Below are 22,601 nucleotides of genomic sequence, written 5' to 3'. Positions count from 1 at the left end.
GTTAAGGTGGAACAGAATATCGTAACAAAGGCCTCTCAGGCTTGCTGAGGTGGCCCAAAGAAAAGCAGAGCAAGACGTTTAGCACCAGCTTGGCTGTAGGAGTTGCCTGAAGGAGGCGTACCCAGCACCAATCCAGCCGTTTTAGGGACTCCACTCTGGATTTGCGTTAAGTTTATTCCTTAGCCTTTTATCCCTCTGAGTCAGGATGAATGCTCAATCAATGGGGTGTCTGGAGAAACCCATTGTGTTTTGGTATCATCTCAGCAATTGCCTGGCTTTATTTATTTCTATTAGTTCTTTATTCCCTTTAGCCTGGAGGTATTCTGGACTGGGTGCAAAACAACAAATTAATTTAAAATACCTTTAAAACAGATAAAAAGTCATCCAACTAGTCATAAGACTAACATGAGGAGGCAGCCCCTTGATCCATTTTACTAATTCACAACAGAAGTCAGCACCACTTACTTTTGAGAGACATTGGGAGTCAGAACGTGGAATTGAGAAGAGATGCTTCCCTTTTCAACATGGGGACACGGCTTCCTGGGTTGTGGATTCTCCCCCCAGCTTTTAGAGGTAGTCCAAAGTTTTAAAATGGGTGTGCAGGCAGGATACAGCATTTAGTTTTCAGCAGAATCAACATGTGTGCCTAGTCAACAGCTGATCTTGCCTGCAGGCTGCAGAACCCAGGTCTAACCTCTTGTCAAACAAAATTCTGACAACACGGTAATCATAATAGTCTCTTCTTCTCCCAAAGCCTATGCAGCTTTTATGAAACAATAAACACTCTTTCTTTTCTTTTCTTTTTACTGATTTCTTTTGCCTCGTTCACCTAGTAATGTTATTTTTCCATCTGTGATTAATTGCGGTGTATTCCTGGCTGTCTGAATAACTTCCCACTTATTTCAGGAGATCGATCTGCATCTGCCTTTTCTCTGTGTCAGAGAAGACAGATAATCAAGCAGACAACACGACAAGAATCCTTGGGGATCTGGGTTGTTATGTCTTCCCAACTTGGGATGTGGAACCTACTCAATCCTTTCAACTAGTCCCTGTGTAATCTCTCTCCTCATTTATCATGCTCTGGCTAGGACCTCACACATGAGACCTTTCAGGTCCAGGCAACGTAGTTGGTCCTTCTCTCTCTCTCTCTCTCTCTCTCTCTCTCTCTCTCTCTCTCTGTCTCTCTGTGTGTGTGTGTGCGTGTGTGTCTCTCTTTCTAAGCTACAAAAGCTTTCATTGCTGGCGCATTCCACTAAGAGATTTCAAATAGCGTCTAGCATGATACCATTCTGGTTCCCAAGAGTCAGCGGGGCTTTTCGTTAAGTTCAGATCCATACTTGATTAATGCACCACCCTGCTTCAAGGAATTGGACATCCTGTTTATGGCATGTTCAACAAAATGATATTAGTCCATACAAGAGGCCTCCTCCATTGCTACAGCTGTATATATATAGATAGATATAGATATATTTTCCAATGGGGAATTTGACATCACTGTTTATCTTGATTTTAAAAAGACCAGCTTTCCCTCAGTAGAGTGCAACTCTTATATCTTTCAACGTATCCCGAAGCATTTCTGCCCTGGCTCCCCCATCCCCCCCCCCAGCTAAAATGCTATTTTATTAGTACTTACGTTCCTCTTACTTCCTGAAGAAATAAGTAATCCAAATATAATGCAATTGGTTTGGTATCTGTCCTCCACTCATCACTGGCAGTGCACTTCCACTGTGCCAACTTCCCTGTTGCCTTCCATGTTTCCCCTTTACTGCTAGGGAAATGGAAAAGTAAATAATAATAATAATAATAATAATAATAATAATAATAATAATAATAATAATAATAATAATAATAATATATTTATACCCCGCCCTCCCCGGCCAAGACCAGGCTCAGGGTGGCTAACACTAAATATATATACAGTAAAAACATTTTTTTAAGAACAACAAAAAAGTTGATTAAAATGTAAGTTAGAATACAGTTTAAAATGCAGCTTAAAATGCAGCCTAATTTTAGTGGTAGCCTATAGATCAAAGCCATAAGTGGAGAAAACGTCAAAAACTATCCATGCTGGACCTACATGGGCCAGCAAAAAGAGCTGAGGGAAAATTTATATACAAATCCCGTATAAGGGGTTCCATTTTTAAAAAAAATGAAGGGGGGGTTAGACTGAGTCCAGCCCAAAGGCCAGGCAGAACAGCTCCGTCTTGCAGGCCCATTTGGAAAGATGTCAAATCCCGCAGGGCCCTGATCTCTTGCAGTAGGGGGTTCCACCAGGCTGGGGCCAGAGCTGAAAAGACCCTAGTCCTGGTTGAGGCCAATCTAACCTCCTTAGGGCTCGGGACTTCCAAAGTGTTGTTATTTATGGACCTTAAGGTCCTCCGTGGGGCATACCAGGAGAGGCGGTCCCGTAGGTATGAGGGTCCTAGGCCGCATAGGGCTTTAAGATTCTCAAAGTATATACACCAAGTATCAAATGTAGTAACAGTAATAATAATGCAACAAAACAACAACGCCATAAACTGGCTTATAAGTATAAAACCAAATTTACTAGAATAATAGCTAGAATAGAGATAGACTTGTAACCATTCAAGCAACAAACATACTAAGGAACCATGTGCAAAACAAAGCCTGGAGATACTGTAAACATGGAGTGGATAAATGTACAACTGTATCTTAACAAGGCACCTTAGTATGTTTGTTGCTTGAATGGCTGCAAGGCTATCTCTATTCTAGCTATTATTCTAGTAAATGTGGTTTTATTCTTATAAGCCAGTTTGTGGTGGTGGTGTTTGGTTGCTTTAGGATTCGAAGCTTGCCTAATTTACTTTGATATGCATCTATTGTTTAATACTTCTGTATATACATTTTGACATAGTTCCGGCAGAAGGTGTAACATGTTTCTCCTGCTCTGAATATTACCAGCCATGCTTTTTATTATATTTTGTGACCTGTACAGGTGTTTGATACCTGCGCTACATACCTTTCAACTTTACCTGCAGCGTTTCTCCTTTTCAGATCCGTTACACTGGTGCTGCCGACAGTACGGTTCAGTTTATTTTCTACCAACCTATTATTCACCGATGGAGAGAAACTGATTTCTTTCCTTGTTCCGCTTCCTGTGGTGGAGGTAATAAATTTAACATTGTTTATAGTGATTTGCATTCTGTACCAATATACAAAAGGTTAAGTTGTTGTTGCTTAAAAAAATGGGAATGAGTTTCGCTCATTCTGAATTAACTCTTGTTGACTCTTCATCTTGGAATGGATTTCACCTGTTAGGAATTTCTTGGGTGGGTGGGGGGGAGTGTTGATTTGTATCTGATTAGTACTTCTGTACAGTACAGCTGCCTCTAGGAAAGGTGCCTGGAAAATGCCAGTCATACCCAATTAGCATGGGAGCTAGGGATGCGGGTGGCGTCTAGGAGCCTAGCACTTGCTGATCAGAAGGTTGGCAGTTCGAATCCCCATGACGGGGTGAGCTCCCGTTGCTTGGTCCCTGCTCCTGCCAACCTAGCAGTTCAAAAGCACATCAAAGTGCAAGTAGATAAATAGGTACCACTCCAGCGGGAAGGTAAACGGCGTTTCCGTGCGCTGCTCTGGTTTTGCCAGAAGTGGCTTAGTCATGCTGGTCACATGACCCGGAAGCTGTACACCGGCTCCCTCGGCCAATAAAGTGAGATGAGCGGCACAACCCCAGAGTCGGCCACGACTGGACCTAATGGTCAGGGCTCCCTTTACCTTTTTAGCATGGGAGCTGATTTGCCACATCTTAGTTGCCCCAGGAAAAAGACTTACTGGTTTTGCCCCAGAATTGTGGCTTCTGCTGCCAATCAGAGAGGGGAGGAGAACTTGCCTTATGAGCTCCCTCCTCTCCCTAAATATTGCAGTTTCTCTTTTCTGCACCCAACCCAACTGCCTATGCAGTATGGGCTCCGCTAGTTGCCTGTTCAAGGGGCAAAGTAGAAATGGGGGGGCAGGGGGCCCTTTCAATTGCCCTTGGGCTCTTCTTTTTTGCCTGCTTCATGCTGCTGCGAGTCTTGTTTGGAGTAGTGCTGTTTGCGTGTCAAGGTCCCCAAGCCACCCCAAATAAAAACACAATTGATGCATAATTTTTGTTTAAAGTTTTTGGCATAATTTTTGGCCACAACTTTAATTAAATACACAAATGTGAGTGGTTGCTGAGGCATTGGTTACGACTATCTGTCGCCGTGCAGGGACAGAACTGACTTCCGGATTCCAGCGAAAGCCAGTAGGGGAAAACAATATCAGGGAGAAAATGGAGCCGGGCACCAGACCCTCAACTCTCCCTGCATGCTTCCAGGGGCTTGCGCGGCCCAAGCCCTATGCCAGGGATTTGGACAAAAGCATGGCAAGCCCCTGGATTCCTTTAACGGAATTCCCTTGCAGCAGCAGCATTGGAGGGGTAGGCACTTACCCCTGCACAAACCAATTTGAACCAGTGCCTAACCACAAACCTTACAAGCTGTGACAATTTGCTACTCAGTAGGCATAATTTTGGCCACAACTTTATTAAAATACAGAAAATGTGAGCGGTTGCTTAGGCATTGGTTGTGACTATCTGACCCCGCCCGGGGACAGGCTGACATTTTGGGGAGAGAGACAGAGCTGGGAACCATGCCCTCAACTCTCCCCAAATGCTCCCAGGGGCTCTTGCGTGGCCCTAGCCCCTTGATAGGGGTTCAGACAAAGGCATGGTGAGCCCCTGGATTCCTTGCAGCAGCATTGGAGGGGCAGGCACAGCCAATCCATACCCCTCCACCAACCAATTTATAAAACCGATACCTGACCGCAACTGTACAAGTTGTGACGATTTGCTACGCAGTAGGCAAAAACCAAATGGCACCAGCCAATCAGCCAAATGGACAAAATTCCTACCAGGCCCCTGCCCCAAAAGCAGATGACCCCATGACAGGCAGAACAAGGTCAAGCAAACAACCCTAAATTAGGGAGGGTGGGCGGCTGATCCGATGCGCGCAGCGAAAAGAGGAAGCTCAACGTTGCGCACAGGGCTTTTATCAACTTAGGCTGTAAGTCACGAAATGGCAACATATAAATCTCCCCAGCAACAAGAATCTCATTGAAAATGGCGGCCAACTTCCTTATTTCCCTCCCAGCAACAGTGGGGTGTCTTGCTAGCCCCCACCACAACACGTGCTCTCCATGAGGGAGAACACGCTTTATTTGGTCTAATTGGCGATTAGCCTGGGCAAGAGTTAAGGAGTAATCAAATGAGGCAGTGCTGGGTTAAGGATGATCTGAGTCACCTTTTGCTCTGCTGGGGTAATTGGGGGTTCCCTTTTTCTTGACATGCATCCTGGGGAGAACGCTGGACTACACCACAGTGTGCATGCAGACCCCAGATTTCCAGGGCCTCCAGGGCATGAGGAAGGGTTCATTCGAATCCTTTTCTCCAACTCCATCACAAGCAAGGCCTCTCATCCTGCCCATTGGGCATGAGGGAGTTTAACCCTCAGGGAGCTTTCCCGTCCTGAATATATTTTGATGTGGTGAATCAGCTTGTTGGTTTGCAGATCCTCGAATTTTGTTACGTTTCAGTCAATATAACCTTTCTCCAAGTTGCTGGTGTGTGAGTCTTTTCCCAGGTGTGCTGGCAAAAACACTGCATCTCATTTGCAGTGTTATCTGTCCCAAGGGAAGTCTATTTCTGTGGAGGATAATTATAGAAGGTGGTTCATTGCTATTTATAACTCCAGTGTGGTCCACAAGGATGCATCAATACCGCTGATTAATGACTTGCTTTTCACTCTTATACTGTAAACCATCTCTCCTTCCCAGATTACTTCTCTGTTTAGAAAGTCAGTTCCTGTATCCCAAGTTAAATATAGAGATAGATATATATGCATGTTCTGAAAGTATTTGCAGTTGCCAAAGAAGGACTGAAGTCATGGCTTTCACTAATTTCGGAAATGTTCAATATGAATATGAGGAAACATCTCACAAAGCTTTTCTGACTAACTTCAGACTATGTGCATGGCACAATTCCTTTGGGACATTCCAGGTTTACAAAGAAGCATATCAGCCATGATCTATCCATTTCACCCCTACGTGTTTTCCAAATCCTGGTTGAAAATTATAATCTTGAAAGTTGCCCTGAAGAGAGAATTAAGTTCAATACAATTACAACTACTGAACGTGTTCATTTGTCTAGCTGCTCCTTTTACAAAAAAATGCACCTAAATTTCACCCTATAGGTGAAGTTAGCCATATTACAGAAACAGGGTCTATTTATTTGCATGCTTTTTGGAGCTATATTTTTGTTTTTACTTTTAATGTATCCAGCATGTGCTTTTGATTCCATAACTCATCATCAGCTCTGCAACTTGATTGGAGGAAGAGATCCAATTTATTGGACACAGTAAGGCAAATGAAAGGGCAAAGTTAACAACTTGCCGTGTGATATTGGGTACAACTTATGTGATACAGGCGTCCTGAATCCTAGTGCACTGGGAAGAAGCCTGTGAGTTGAACTTCCCCTTGCCTCTTCCAACGATTTTCAAACAATTTCATTAAAGGAATTGTCACAGTGACTTGTCATGAAAGCCTCCGGGGGAGTTATGCAATCTTTGTGGTCAAGGATAGCAGCACCTAGAGAGAACTGGTATCTGGTAATTGAAATTAGGTCACAACAGTCGATACTCCCATATGGGAAGTTACAGGGGGAAAGGGAGGAAATGCTCAGAAGGAGACTCGTAATGCAGAATGCAAAAGCTGGACTTTAAGGGGAAAGATAAATCAACCCGAAAGATACGAGCAGTCGGGGGAAGTTTGCACTTTGCTTTTACTACTTTATCATTTTAGATTTCTGTAGCACCAAGCTTAAGAATCTGAGGTTGTTGTACAGAAATCAGCCTAGGGCATTAACCCTCTATAAAAGAGAGCCGTATAATATTGCAGTTGACATCAGCATGCAGCTAACCAGGAAGAGGCAAAAGGAATCAATTTCCACCTTAAGAATAGCAAGGGCCAACGACAGGCATTCTATAAACTTCTTGTTCCTCTCAAGGAAACTGCCATCGACAGTATCCACCGACCTTTGTTAACTCTGAATTATACTTTATATACAGCAGTGACTTTGAATTAAATAAAATCCCCAGAATAAAACAATAGCTGGGAAGCTGATACTTTCGAATGTTTCTTTTTGAAAGGCTTCGGCAATAGGCGAAATCCAATACTGCTGTTATACGCGCAGAATAGCTCTTGATCCAGTGAAAGTGTCTGTCAATGCAAGAGAAGGGGAAGAAATTCTTGCCAGTTCTCCTTTCCCCACTGCAGGACTCAGAACTCCCTGGAAATCTGTTTCAGAGGGTTGAGGGGGGGGGGGACCCTTCGAAACATTGTGGGCGAGAGTCAAGGGCCTGTAGGGAAATGAGAATAAGAGAAAATCATCTCTTCTCTTCCATTAGGGAATGACTCTCTTGGATCAACAGCCATTTCATGAGCAAAACAGCAGAACAGGATTTCACCTATTGTCTTGATAAATTGTTCAGGCCTCAAGATATGTGACAATGTAATAGTTAAAGTTATTACAGGGCAATGGACCACCTGTCCTTTTTAATTTTGTTTGTGTAAATAATTATTGGGGGAATGTGTTTACATGAAATTTTCACAGATAGCTGAGAAATTAACAGTGACTTCCAGTCACATTTTTGGAAACCACGTGAAGGGAAGCCGCTTAGGGTGGCTGTTACGATTGGATGCAGGTGAGAAAGGACTTAAGCATCTTCTCCACGACTGCTTCTCCTCTCTAAATAGTGGTTTCCCAAAGTTGCGTTTCATACCTTTAAAAAACTCCATCACAACTCAGCCACATAGGTTTGTTAATTTGTACCTAGCCTCTTAGCTCTAGTGATACATGTGACCAAAAGAACGTTTGGAACAAACCTATATTTACATTCTTAAGACGCACTTGCAAGGTCTTTTTAGGCTAGCAAGTACATTCTGGTTAGTATTTTAGCCCAGTATCACAAACCTTAGCACTGCGAGTTAATTCAGAGTTGCGTAGTTGTCTTTGTCTTTTCTGAGTCTAGATTTTTTTTAAGGTTACCAGCTGACTTCTGCCGAGTGCTATGATCTGAGAAGCAATAGAGTGGTCTCTGACCAATACTGCCACTACTACCCTGAAAACATCAAGCCAAAGCCAAAACTTCAGGAGTGCAACCTGGATCCTTGCCCTGCCAGGTAAGTCCATTCACGATTTTGAGATAGTTTACACTGAGCAAAAACAGACCAGTTAATTTATTGTTTAGATATTGAGAGGATTGCAAATAGCTTGTTATCCAGCCGGCATGTACAAATTAATGTAACGACATTGATTGGAACATCTTAAATTGGGGGGGGGGGGAATCCCAGGACATTTTCTGTTCTGGTGTAGTAAATTAACTGGGATCTGATTCAGCATTTTTGAGGTAAATGTGGACAACTCTTGAAAGAGTTGTTAATGTAGCTGATGTCTCTGAGTAGGCATGTTTTTTAGGATTTCACTGAAAAGTGGGATATTCAAAGTAATTTAGTTATGCACTTGGAAATTATATTTATTGAATATATATATATATATATATATATATATATATATATATATATATATATATATATGAGAGAGAGAGAGATATCAATAGCATACTGTACGTGTCCTTATGTTGTCGAAAGTTTAAGAAAGAATGAAGTCACTGAAAACTGAAGATATGCTCATTTTAGCACGGAGAAGGAGCTCCGCAGTTAAACTCACTATATATGCTTTCTAGCGATGGTTACCTGGGAACAAAAACGAATTCACAACTTTGCAATTGCCCCAATTTTGAATGGTCTTCTTCCAGTCATTATGAAGCTGCATTTTCAGAAAAAGATAATTTTCTTTTGAGTGGGGGGGGGGGAGATATATAACTGTGGAAACATTTCTGGAGAAATGCCCATCCCATATCACTGGCATTTATCCACAACTTTATCAATGAGGAGAAGGTTTGTTGGTTTGTGTTTTCATCAAGTGTTTCTGACGGTTGAAAGGACAGCATTAGAATGATAATATAGATGAAATTCCAGCCACCTTGTATTATTGAATGTTATATTCTTCCAATTTGAAAAGGGCACTTCATGAAAATTAAGTATTGACCAGGGCTTTATTGCTTGTCACCTTTGACCTTTGATTAAATGTTCCCACTCCTTCTGCTGGGAACCTTATGGTGTGGTTCTGGTTTTGGGGTTTTTTTTTAAAAAAAATTGCCAACACAGAAAAATAATGAGAATTGGGTCTTGTTAGACCAGGGGAGAGACAGACTTCAGGCTTGTTGGATCTGCTTTGGTTTTATTTTCTAGAACCTCAAGGTCTAACTGCCAGAATCAGATACAAAAGACATGTGGTTAGAATCAAAGACTCTGATCATATTCTGAGCTTAGGAATTTGTCTCCAGGACCGGACCTGAGCTAACAGCTTTTTAACACAAAAGTCCACTTCTGATAGCTTTCTTTAACTCAGCCACGGGTGCCATCTAGGAGGGACTGAGGGGCCAAGGGGCCCCCCCAAAAAACAGATAAAATAAGAGCTCTGAGAATACAGTGAGCAGGGCATTTAACATTCAGTGATGTTAAACGTTTGCCTGAAAAGGATAAGCAATATGGAAAGAGATTGCACAAAATAGAAGTTAACAATTAAAGCAGAATTGGCCTCCAGCAAAGAACATGACCACAAACCAGATTTATAATAAACCGTAGCACTAACAGGAGCAAGGAAAGCAAACCGTAATCGGCTAGCTATGGCCTGCCTAAGATATTGGTTGCAGGTAGCATGATAGCTCTGTGCCCTGGCCTGCCCAGAGCAACAAAAACAGGCGTTATTGAGCACAAGATACGACTGATGCGATGCGTACAGGTACAACCCAGTGTCTACATGTTGTGCCAGCCTGAATTATCAGGGTAAATAGAAAAGTGCATTTTCACAAATTTGCAAGTTGCAGTGTACCATAAGCAGAGGGAGACACACGGCAGGCCGCTCAAAATGTCAGTGGTGCCTGCAAAATAAAGATTAAACATGCCTAGGTATTTATTTTTGCCATTCATTTTTAAATGTTTGCCTTTCTTGATGTTTATTATATTAGAGCTCACACATGCCATTTGTTTCTGGGAACTGATTTCAAAGCTGTTTTCCAGTTTGGTGTGTGTGTGTGTGTGTGTGTGTGTGTGTGTGTGTGTGTGTGTGTGTATATATATATATATATATATATATATATATATATATATATATATGCAGGTTTTGGTGTCTTCGGGTGTCTTCCCGTGTAAGAGTTGGGGTGTCTAGGCGACGTTTCGACGAGGTCTCACTCGTCATCTTCAGGCTGGTGCTTTCGGCTTCTTGTTACTGGAACAGAGCAGGATCTCAGTGTTTGAGTTCCTATAAATACTGTTGGGGGGGTGTGGTGTATAGCCTCCAACGTTCTGGGCAGAGAGGAAGTTCCCAGGTTAGTGTGCCTTTTCTTCTTTTGTTCATTAATTACTTGAGGGATATCTTGAGTGATTTCTTGAGTGATATTCTGAGTACCACTTAGGAGGGTCATTAGGTGTGGATTAGTTGCTAAAGCTTTCGTGTCTTGACCTCTTGAGCTTGTGAATAGTTTTTCTGAGAAGATGGCTGTACTGCAAATAGTTGTGCTCTGGCTTGGCTTCGTGTATAGGGGCGGGCTGTGGTTTTGTGCCCTGTGCCAGCCAGATCTGTGTAGGGATTGCAGGGGGGTGCAGCATCCGGAGGTGCCACTATGGTTTGGCTACTGGATGGTGTCTGTAATTTATCTGTGGAGAGGGTCTGGGTTTGGGTCTGGTGTGGTTGATTGGAGATGGCGTTCTGTGTGCCTCTGGTTCTGGTGTCGGTTTTTGTGGGGAGGGCTAATTTCCAGATGTCTGGCAGGCGGGACGTGTCGTCACGCTTGTTCATGTTGTGAGGGTGTTTCTCTATCTCGATGGCTTCCATGATTATTCTCTTGTGGTGATGTTCCATGTTAAAGAGCAATTTGGAATCTGCAAAATTAATATTGTGTCCTGTTTCTTTCATGTGTTGGTAAAGAGAGGAAGTTTTTTCTTCTTTTTTGACGGCATTCTTGTGTTCTGCGATACGTGCATTTATTCGTCTGTTTGTTTGTCCAATGTACGTGGCTGGGCAGACTTTGCAGGGTATTTCATAGACCCCTTGGTTTTCTAACTGGATTTTATCTTTGGGGTTTCTGAGGATATTGGCTATTTTTTGGTTGGTGCAAAAGGCTGTTTTGATATTGTGTTTATGGAGGATTTTGCTAATTTTATCTGTAGTGCCCTTGATATAAGGAAGGAGGGCCATGCCATTGTTTTCTTCTGTGTCTTGGTTTTTGGGGGGTGTTTCTTTTTGGATTAGCTTCGTAACCCTGTTTTGCTGGTATCCGTTGGCGATTAACACATTTGAGAGATTCTGTAACTCAGTTGTCAAGTGGTCTTTGTCAGCCAGGCGTTTGGTTCTGGAGATGAGAGTCTTGGCTACGGAGTTTATTTGTGCAGGGTGGTGGTGTGATTGTGCATGTAAGTAGCGGTTGGTGTGTGTTTTTTTCCGGTAGATAGTGTGTCCTAGGGAGCCATCAGGTTTTTTGTAGATTAGGACGTCAAGGAAGGGAAGTTGGTTGTTGGCTTCTATTTCCATAGTGAATTGTATTTTGGGGTGTAGGCTGTTGAGATGTGTGAGGAAGCTATCTAGTTTTTCCTTCCCGTGTGGCCAAATTACAAAGGTGTCGTCAACATATCTGAGCCAAAGTTTGGGTTTGTGTTCTGACTTGTCTAAAGCATTGGTTTCAAAGTGTTCCATGTACAGGTTTGCGATGACCGGAGAGAGGGGTGATCCCATAGGTGCTGACAAAGACCACTTGACAACTGAGTTACAGAATCTCTCAAATGTGTTAATCGCCAACGGATACCAGCAAAACAGGGTTACGAAGCTAATCCAAAAAGAAACACCCCCCAAAAACCAAGACACAGAAGAAAACAATGGCATGGCCCTCCTTCCTTATATCAAGGGCACTACAGATAAAATTAGCAAAATCCTCCATAAACACAATATCAAAACAGCCTTTTGCACCAACCAAAAAATAGCCAATATCCTCAGAAACCCCAAAGATAAAATCCAGTTAGAAAACCAAGGGGTCTATGAAATACCCTGCAAAGTCTGCCCAGCCACGTACATTGGACAAACAAACAGACGAATAAATGCACGTATCGCAGAACACAAGAATGCCGTCAAAAAAGAAGAAAAAACTTCCTCTCTTTACCAACACATGAAAGAAACAGGACACAATATTAATTTTGCAGATTCCAAATTGCTCTTTAACATGGAACATCACCACAAGAGAATAATCATGGAAGCCATCGAGATAGAGAAACACCCTCACAACATGAACAAGCGTGACGACACGTCCCGCCTGCCAGACATCTGGAAATTAGCCCTCCCCACAAAAACCGACACCAGAACCAGAGGCACACAGAACGCCATCTCCAATCAACCACACCAGACCCAAACCCAGACCCTCTCCACAGATAAATTACAGACACCATCCAGTAGCCAAACCATAGTGGCACCTCCGGATGCTGCACCCCCCTGCAATCCCTACACAGATCTGGCTGGCACAGGGCACAAAACCACAGCCCGCCCCTATACACGAAGCCAAGCCAGAGCACAACTATTTGCAGTACAGCCATCTTCTCAGAAAAACTATTCACAAGCTCAAGAGGTCAAGACACGAAAGCTTTAGCAACTAATCCACACCTAATGACCCTCCTAAGTGGTACTCAGAATATCACTCAAGAAATCACTCAAGATATCCCTCAAGTAATTAATGAACAAAAGAAGAAAAGGCACACTAACCTGGGAACTTCCTCTCTGCCCAGAACGTTGGAGGCTATACACCACACCCCCCCAACAGTATTTATAGGAACTCAAACACTGAGATCCTGCTCTGTTCCAGTAACAAGAAGCCGAAAGCACCAGCCTGAAGATGACGAGTGAGACCTCGTCGAAACGTCGCCTAGACACCCCAACTCTTACACGGGAAGACACCCGAAGACACCAAAACCTGCATTCCTATACCCGTGAAAATCTACGAAAGCATATATATATATATATATATATATATATATATATATATATATATATATAACCTGACACTACATATACATAAATGTTAAGACAGGTGGCTGCATGGTGCATGCATATCAAAAGAAAGAGAAAAATAACTTCTGGGCAGATGTCAGGGAAGTAATTTTTGCTGTTATACAAGATGGATCAACGTGAGGCTGCTGACATACGGATCCTGAAGGGCAGGAGTCCTTTAGATGCAAGAGTCTTCTCTTCCACTTACGGGACCTACCAGAATGAAGTTGGCTTAGTCAGTAATGTGACTGTAGTATAGGACCTTTCTCATAATTGCATTTGCTCTTGGAAGCAATATATATATCCTCAGCAGGAAACCTGCTCTAAAAGAGCACTGCAGAATAGCCCCCCCCCACCAGCTAATTGGTTTAATTAGTCCATTTTCACCAATATTAAGAATAAGCTTCACTCAGGCCCTTGATCTGAGTGGGTTTCTCATGTGTTTGCACTATCCATCTTTTCGCTATTCGCACTGCAGGCTACAGACAGGCGTCTGGGAGGTTGTGTATGATAGGCAAATCACCTGGTTTTTTTTCCTTTTCACATTAATTATAGCCTTTATGCTAATGTTACTTAACTGTGCATACCTTTTAACACCCAGAATGACACTCTGTTACCCACCCTATCTCTGCTTGTCCTAACAAAGTCATCTTGTGCCTTTATTTCAAATTCCTTCCATTGTACAGACAATGCTGAATCCACCTACACATTTGACAAACGAAATTGATTCCTCCTAGCCTTTACATGCATAGGTTTGGTTCATCCATTTCCTGGCATAGGTTTGGTTCATCATTTCCCCCACCGCCCCGCTGAGTATCCATATTTGGCACGATCACAATGGCAGAGAGAAGACATTTGACCCACTAAACACCAATGACAACAGTCACCAAAAAATGATGGCGCTTCTCACTTGGTCACCACTGCAAAGCAGAGTTGGGAGCATGGGATTTGTAGTGGAGAAGCAATGTGGGGGGGGGGGTTGCAATGTACTTGTGCCTAACCCTTTGCCCTGAATTCCACAACCAGTTTTCCTCCACATGGGTTCTTGCGTTTGTGCTGGAAACACAATCTAGTGGGAAAGTGGCTGAAAGGGTGACTTTTGGAAGTGATTGGGTCGAAAAGAGGTGCAGGGGGAAAGGCTAACAAACACAACCCACAACTGTTCTTCTGCTGATACTCCTTTGCGTGTCAGAGCCCCCAAGCCACCCCATGAGAATAAAGACACAAGGACACAGAATTTTAGGTTAATGTTTAATGTGCAAAATTTAGGCCACAACTTTATTGGTTACAGAATGTGAGCGGTATTGGCTTAGGCACTGGCATCAACAGACTATATCTGACTCCTGCCCACCTTGCAGGGAGTCTGGTAAGGGTAAACCTCCAGTAGGGGAACCCCGCCGATGTGGATCGACTCGAGCCCCCCGGGTTCCCACTGGGGTTGTGGCATGGCCAGTGGCGTAGCGTGGGTTGTCAGCACCCGGGGCAAGGCAAGTAATTTGCACCCCCTAACCCGTGGATTTGCGCCCCCTAACCCTAACCCCCAAATGTTGCACCCGGTGCAGCTGGCCCCCCCTGCACCCCCCACGCTACGCCACTGGGCATGGCCCTAGCCCCTCCCCAGGCTTTGGACAATATCCACACCCCCAGATTCCTTTAACGGAATACTCTTGAGCACAGAGGGGTATTCCAATGCCCAACCCAACGCTATTCCAATGCCTAACCACCAAACCTTACAAAGTTGTGACGATTGCCACGAGGTAGGTGAAAACCAAGTGGCCAGTGCCAATTTGCCAAGTGGAAATAGTCCTACCAGGCCCCGCAATGGCGACAAACCGAAGTCCATAGCAAGGCCAATGACGCAACCTGAACAAAGGGTGGGAGGACAGGAAATCCGCTGCGCGAGGCTGAAAAGGGCCAGTTCAAGGTCGTGCTGTGGGTTAAATTGGTCCCAGCCACACTCCCCAAGCCGCCTGATTGGCCGCATGGCTAACTGGCGTGGCTGGGGCTCCCCAGCGTAAGGTGGGACACAGTCCCGCCCCCCCACACTGAGGGGGGAGGCTTGGTGGCTCGCCCACAACGTGTCCCCACAAAGAGGTGCAGCCAATTTGCAGGAAAGCAGCATCTGTAACTATTGGTTACAGTGGTACCTCGTGTTAAGTACTTAATTTCTTCCAGAAGTCCGTACTTAACCTGAAACTGTTCTTAACCTGAAGCACCACTTTAGCTAATGGGGCCTCCTGCTGCCGCTGCGCCGCCGGAGCCCGATTTCTGTTCTTATCCTGAAGCAAAGTTCTTAACCTGAAGCACTATTTCTAGGTTAGCGGAGTGTGTAACCTGAAGCGTATGTAACCTGAAGCGTATGTAACCTGAAGCGTATGTAACCTGAAGCGTATGTAACCCGAGGTACCACTGTATTTGCAGATTAGTTTGGCTGCAGAAGGTGTGCTGGGGAGACCACACATTCAAGAAACGCAAAAGTAACTTTTGCTTGGTTTAATAACAAATAACAAAAACAAAAACTCCTTTTACACTAAATTACATTATATCAATAAGTGTGACCCATCCACCAGGGTACTGAGAGAGCTACTTGCTGCTCTTTATATACTATACCCAACATAATTATATACTATACCCAGCTTAATTAACATAACTTAACAGCACCTGCTATACTGCTTCACAGATGTAAAACTAGGTCATGTTATTTGCTCTGGCCCTTAAAGACATACACATCTTGTGGAACAATAATGAAACCTAAAGAAACCATTCAACAGTAGCACGCAGTACAGACCCACTGCCCTCCAGATTGAATTCTGCTGCTTAATTATTGACTGGCAGTCTGAGGTCTCATGTGGGAGCTCGCTTGCCTTATGAGTCCCAGTTGCAGGGCAGCTAGCACAGCGGAAAGCATTCTACCGCTAACCGAGACTGCTAAGGACTCATATCTTGCAGGCATTGACAAAGAGGCCCTTCCCATATGTGCCAAAATACTTGTCTCGTTGCTCTTCTGATCACGAATTTAGTGGAAACAGGAATACAGATTGACTGTGATATTTGCCTCATAATTGCTATCTATTTAAATACTTTTCAGCAACGTGATGACAGAATAAGAGCAAGGCAGTTAAGAAATTTCCAGCGTAACCTGCCAATCTGAAATGAACTGAAAAGACCTCTCTAATTAGTTAAGAAAACATCCTGTCAGGACTCTCTTCCAGCTTTACGTCCTTATTCGTAATGCAGTCTAATATGCAAGGCCCTTCCTCCTCAGACTTGCTGAAAGAGCCTCAAACCCCAACAGAGGGGAGCAGCTGGGGTGGGTGTGTAGGTTGATCTTGAGCAGACAGCCACAGAAGAAGGGGTTAAGCACCTCATTTCCTTTTGCTTTTCTTCTGCTTGGAAAACTGCAGCCTCCCAGGACTGCTTCTGCTTAAGAAAAAGTCATTGAGCTCTCATACGCATTGGGGTGGAACATCTGGGGTGTACTGGGGCTTCCAGACGAAGAATCTGGAAGCACAGAGTGGGCCCATGTTGAGTAGCCCTGGATGGTGTGCACGCCTCCCTTGAGGTCCATCTGTACAACACAAAACATCTGCAGCAAGGGGGTCTGGTTGCATGTGCAGAGTTGTTTCCCTGGAATCTGCACCCCATACCTTTCAGGAATGCTTCTGCAGCCCTGTGTTTAAGAGCCCCGCCAAGAAGCAGGGTATATAACCTGCACCTGGATGCAGCCTAAATTCAGGGTTCAACAGACAACACACAAAGATGAACAGCTCTATTCTAAATGTATTTCTGAGCCCCCTAACCTTTCATCACATGCCCAGTGGTCCGGATGTTGCCTTCAAGGAAATTTGTGGCAACTCACGCTCCCAGCACACTTCTCAGGTAGTTCTGCAAACTCAGGTTTGCTGTGGCCTTTACTGAATTAGGCTCTGGGCTCTTGCTGTTGCCAAAACAATTAACCCTGTGTTTTGGTCTTGGGCTCTTGGCTGACAACATGGCGGAGCGAAGGATTGGTCTCCAGCAGCAATGTGGTTCCTCACTAGCCATCTAGAATTTAGGGTGCCAATATGCAGCCACCTTAGCGTCTAACAAACCCATTTTTTACATTCAGCCTCCTCTCGTGCAGCAGTACACATAGATGCAAACTATAAGCACCGAAGATCCAAACAAGTACTTAAAGAAAACTGATGCTTTCCTATTATTCATCCGTATTGTTTGCTTGCTTTATAATTTCTTGGGAAGTGATCCATTAGAAGACGTACTTTTGCCTCACAGGCTATGTAGCCTTTTTGCAGATTCGCTTCACTTGGCCCAGTCTTTGGTTTATCAATGCTTAGTTCGTAAGCTAATGAGCTATGATGTCGTAAAGGGGCATCCCTGTAAATGTGGGATGTAAATTATAGCACTGGTGACCTGGAAACCACATATTGAACAAGGAGTGATCCAAGTTGTGATGGATGCTAGACCATGTGGACTAGCAGGATCGCTATCATGCAAGAGAAGCATGAGTAGCCTGAATCCCCAACAAAAAGACGCTCCAGTGAGGTACTTCCTATTTGTGCTTCCTGTTTTCCTGTTAACTTTGATGTGTGGAAGCATCCTTCAACATTATGGTTAGTACAAAGATGGCAACATTTCTCCCATCTTGTTGAGATGCTAAAATCGAATCCTACTGATCGACAGAGTCATTTTATTTGTCAACAAGTAATGGTGAATATGTCTCTTTTCGCAGCACAAAATCCCTACTTTTTAGGTTGACCTTTAAAATTTGGTGGTGGGCTTTGTTTTTAATGAGACAGAATAACTCCTTGCTGTTTGTGATTTGTAAGAGTGGAGAAACTCTTCTTTTCCACGCACCAGGAATGGGGAATCTCTGGCTATCTGAATGTTGTTGAATTCCAACTCCCATCAGCCCCGGCCAGCATGGCCCACAGTCAGTGAGGATGGGAACTGAACTCCCAGCACATCTGGAGGCTCACAAGTTCTGCGCCCCTTCCCTACAGATGCAAAACACATCATTCTCTCCCTCACTTATTCATTAACTCTGTTGAGTTCAGTTTAAGAACATAACTGCTCTGCATTTAATAAATAAATCACTTTACACTGTGGGAGCCATATGAACTAATAGGTTAAAAAAATTGGTTCATGAAATATTTTGCAAAGTGAAATGTTGAGTGCCAATGTCAATTTTTGCTTGCCTCCTTAGTCTTTGAAGCTAGATTTTTAGCCGCATGAGTAGAATGACATAATAATCTATTTAATGCTATGTCTCTGTATAATGTAATCATTTAGTGTTTATTTTATTGTGTGTACCTTCTACTCAGAGGGTTGGCATTATTGTTCCTAACAGTGATGGATACAAGCAGATCATGCCCTATGACCTCTACCATCCTCTTCCTCGGTATGTAAACCAGCTTCTCTATTTAACAAACATGCAGATATGTGCTTGTGGTTGATTGATACTCTTAACAGAGTGTGGTAGTGATCTGCAAACATGCTCTGGGCCTGCAGTCTTGTGTTTTGTTTTCATTGCTTCCTGCTTTTCTGTACACCGTGAGATACTGAAATCTGGATTTCTCGTGTCCTGGAGCTCTTGCAAAGAATGATAATCACCTATCACACAAACCAAAGAATCTTGTCACTGAAATATCCAATTGAGACTGAGATTAAAATGTCGAGCTGTTGCTCTCCCTTTCTTTTCCCCATGTGGGCACATGTTTGGCACTTTGAGAGGCAGAGTTTTAACTGGATCTTTCTCAAAATGGCAATTACAGTCTGTTGATTGAAGGCAGTTCATTTAAGGTAAAGGTTTATAGCAACAGAGAGCGTTTGTGTTCTCCAGAATTATTAATTTCACGTAATATGTTAAAAGTCAAAATACTGCCATTCAACTTGTTATATAATCAGCTATAAACAAGACCAATTAATTGAAAACAAATTCTGACATCTCTAGTTTTAACATAGCAATCCAGGTTATTACAGTTTAATTGCTAATGGGGCCAATAAAAGCCATTGTCTCAATCCATATTTCTTGACAGCTTTTGGCATTTTTGCATGACTGTATTACATTATTTCTTGCATATTCATCTTTTAAGCAACATAAATGAGTCTTAATTGGCTAGAAGCTTGTTATTTTAGAATTTTGCGACTAAGGCCTTACTCTTTAACAATTGCCAAATTGAAGCAGAATCTATTTAATTCTCTTTGGCTTATTGATGTGACTTATGCAAGTATTTTCTTCCGTGTGTTTATTCTGAGGCAACCTTGAGCCCAATTATTGAAGCATTCAGCCGATTACAAGCTTGATTGGGGAGAAACATCTGTGTGCGTTTGTGTTTGCGTGTCTGTAAGGCATATATTATGCTATTAAGGTTAAAGTGACTGTGAAGGATGAATGGCTTGGTGAATTGCGCAGCACCTAATTGCATTTCTCATTGGAATGCAAATGAAGGGTAAATATAAAAAGTATGCCGCTGTAGTTTTGTTCAGAAACTAGAATGGCTGGGTTTTGGTGGGCTAAGTTGGCTGAGGGCCCCCACTTGAGACCAGCTGCCTTTTTGTTTGAGTTTACAGCTTTATTCGAACAATATACCTGGCCTCAGACAAGGTCTGCATAGTCCTGATCTCACAGGCGCCAACTTCTCAAGAAGATTGAGGGGGCCCAATGTGATGTTCTCACATCATGCGTGTGACATCACGAGGAGCCAGAGGGTGGAGCCAAGTGTCCCATGAACATTGAGGGGGCCTGGTCCCCTAAAACAAAAAACCAACAACAGTGCCTCGGCCCTGTGGGAATGTTCAGGGTGGCAGGAAAGGATATATTGTTTATTGATATCCTTCCTAACTTGCGCTAGCAAGTTCCTTTACTTAGCAGAGTGCATTCCCCTTTACACAGCAGAAAACTAGTTGTAAACTCGTGTGAGTTTCTTAAGAGAATACGCAATTCAATCTGGCTTGTCCAGATTGAAATGTGTTCTAATATTTTCCTGGTAAGACCCCTTGAACCCTTCCTAAAAGAACAAAGACACCACAGTCTTACTCATAAGCAATAAAAAGAAAGTTTACTCACGATCAGGCAGAGCACAGTGTGATCCCTGAAGGCAGGCTTTAGGCTTAAATTTACAAATGTATAAAAACGGTTTACCCCATAAGGGAGATTTACCTAGTGACTGCAGGTTAGCAGTCCAGCAGTTCACAGGACGAAAGGAAGATGGAAAAGAAGGAGAGTGGCAGCATGCCTTGGCCTTTTACCAGGTCGGGAAAGGTCATGCCCACCTACTAGTCACATGCAAGAAGAAGGATGCTCCAGGCCAGGAGGAACAGGAAGTTTCGACTGGCTGGACCAAACATTCCCTTGCATGTCCACTCTAGCAAAACAAGGAATGCTGTACTTGACTGCTCCCAGTGGATTGCATCCCACAGGCCCCTAGGAGCTGGCAACTATGCCTGATCTAGATGCTAAGTTCAAAGTATAGCCCAACCACACTTTAGCCTATGCAGACCTGCCTTGCAAACATTTATCCACAATCACTAGCATGATGCCCAGGCCTACACTTAATGGAAGAGGAAATTAATTGTGCTGTGAGAGATGGTGTCTCTCCCTCCATCAGTTTGCTTCTATTGCTTCTCAGTCAACAAAGAACTTCACCCACAAAGAGTGGTCTTGCATGGGAACTGAAACTGATGTAGGGAAGGGGAGGAATTAATTTCAGTTTCCACTTAAAGGCAATCTTACCTAAAACCAACTTTCCCAAATAATAAGCAAGCCCAAACAAAGCCATCCTTTCATGGTAAGAATTCACCTGTACAACACCTTGTTCGTTACCCAGGTGAGGAACAACCACATTTTGAACAGACAACAGAACCAATGAGTGAATTCTGTCCTATTACAATAGCCATAATAAATGCTGGGTCCTTAAATCTGGATGCTGGACTTGGAAATAGTTTCCTTGGTTCTGTGGTTTATTCAAAAGGTGGTTATTCCTCATCTGGGTAACAAAAAAGGTGGTGTAGAGATGAATTCTTACCACACTTTGAAATTTGCACTTCTGCAAATTTTGCAATGCAGTTCTCCAGCCAAGCAATGTATACAAAAACCTATATACTAAACTAAGTGCATATATGTATGTTAAAAATCACATACAGCAATGCATTACATTAGGGGAGATTGCATTGCAAAAATTGTATATTGGGCAAAATAGCGTATGGAAAGTTGTTTATTAAAATAAATTTGTGCTAAAATTCTGATGGCCTTTCGTGGGGACTTTAAACAAGAAATCACAAACTGTTGTGGAAATATAGAGAACCGGATTTAAGTTTGGAAAAATTAGGAGCTTGAGAGAAACTGAGATTGAAAGATCCATGTATCCCTAACCAGAAGTAGGTCCTATTGAATTCGGTGAGGCTTACTTGCAGGTAAGTGGTGTTAGGCTTGTAGCCTAAGTCCTTTGTTGGTTTCACATTAACAATAGCCCTGTTCAGATAGTCGTCACGTTCGTCCACTCGGTGTGTGGACAGGGAAGTGGGACTGTGCTACAGGCCATTGCCACCAATGTTGCACATTCAATGAAATGTCTGAAGAGGGAAGCCTCTGCATTTACAACTTTGTGTACATAGGCTCTCCATCAGATAGGAAACCCTGTGTCATCAAAATTCACACTAGCATGGGGACTCTGCTGCAGATGTCCTGCTCACTGCATAGATGTCAGTGCTAGTGGTTTGGGCTGTAAGCATGCCCCATGCATTGAGTGTGCATGTGACCTGGGAAATTGCTTGAATAGCATGACTGGGTCTAGCTAATGTAGGAATTAGCAACTATATAGGCTGCTGGGCCAAATCCAGGCCCAGCATTGAGGGAATGCTGTCCTCTTCCCACCTGCTTGCCAACACAAAAAGGATAGCTGGATGTGGTGGGAGTCGTAGCTGCATCCGTAATAACTGTACTTGCCCACTGGCTGCATGGAAGGGGTTAAAGACTGAAGGCTTAGCACACTAGCACCCAGGGCAGCCCTCTAATTGCTGACCATTGACTCAAAGACTTCCCTTATTTTTTACCCTATAGGACTCACTTTTTCCCCTCCAAAAATGAAGGGGAAATGTGTGTGCGTCCTATGGGGCGAATGCAGGCTTTCGCTGAAGCCTGGAGAGTGAGAGGGGTCGGTGCGCACCGACCCCTCTCGCTCTCCAGGCTTCAGGAAGCTATCCGCAAGCCTTGGGCTGCGGATAGCAGCCTGGACCCGTTCTGGGGGCTGGGGTCAGGGGAAGCTCAGGCTTCCCCCGCCCCCAGCCCCGCAAGCTCCGGGAGCGATGGTGAGGTAGCGCAACCTCGCCTTCGCTCCCGGACCCCCAGCCCCGAGGCTAAAAACGAAGCCAGGACAGCGAGCGGGATCCATCCCGCTCGCTGTTATGGCTT

The 22,601-nt window shown here is 43.7% G+C and overlaps 1 protein-coding gene across 2 annotated transcripts in view; it reads left to right on the top strand.

Moving 5' to 3' along the window:
• ADAMTSL1 (ADAMTS like 1) overlaps positions 1–22,601 on the top strand; it is a 505,954-nt gene that overhangs the window by 340,869 nt on the left and 142,484 nt on the right. For both annotated transcript variants that reach the window (XM_081176059.1, XM_081176060.1), the window contains 3 exons: positions 3,016–3,127; positions 8,082–8,220; positions 18,540–18,590. In XM_081176059.1, the coding sequence (XP_081032185.1) occupies positions 3,016–3,127; positions 8,082–8,220; positions 18,540–18,590 (302 nt within the window). The remainder of the gene's footprint in view (positions 1–3,015; positions 3,128–8,081; positions 8,221–18,539; positions 18,591–22,601) is intronic.

The sequence above is a fragment of the Podarcis bocagei genome, assembly GCF_964188305.1.
Source record: "Podarcis bocagei genome assembly, chromosome: 17".
Classification (NCBI taxonomy): Eukaryota; Metazoa; Chordata; class Lepidosauria; order Squamata; family Lacertidae; genus Podarcis; species Podarcis bocagei.
The sequence above is the reverse complement of the archived record's forward strand: the minus strand, read 5'-3'. Positions and strand labels throughout refer to the sequence as shown.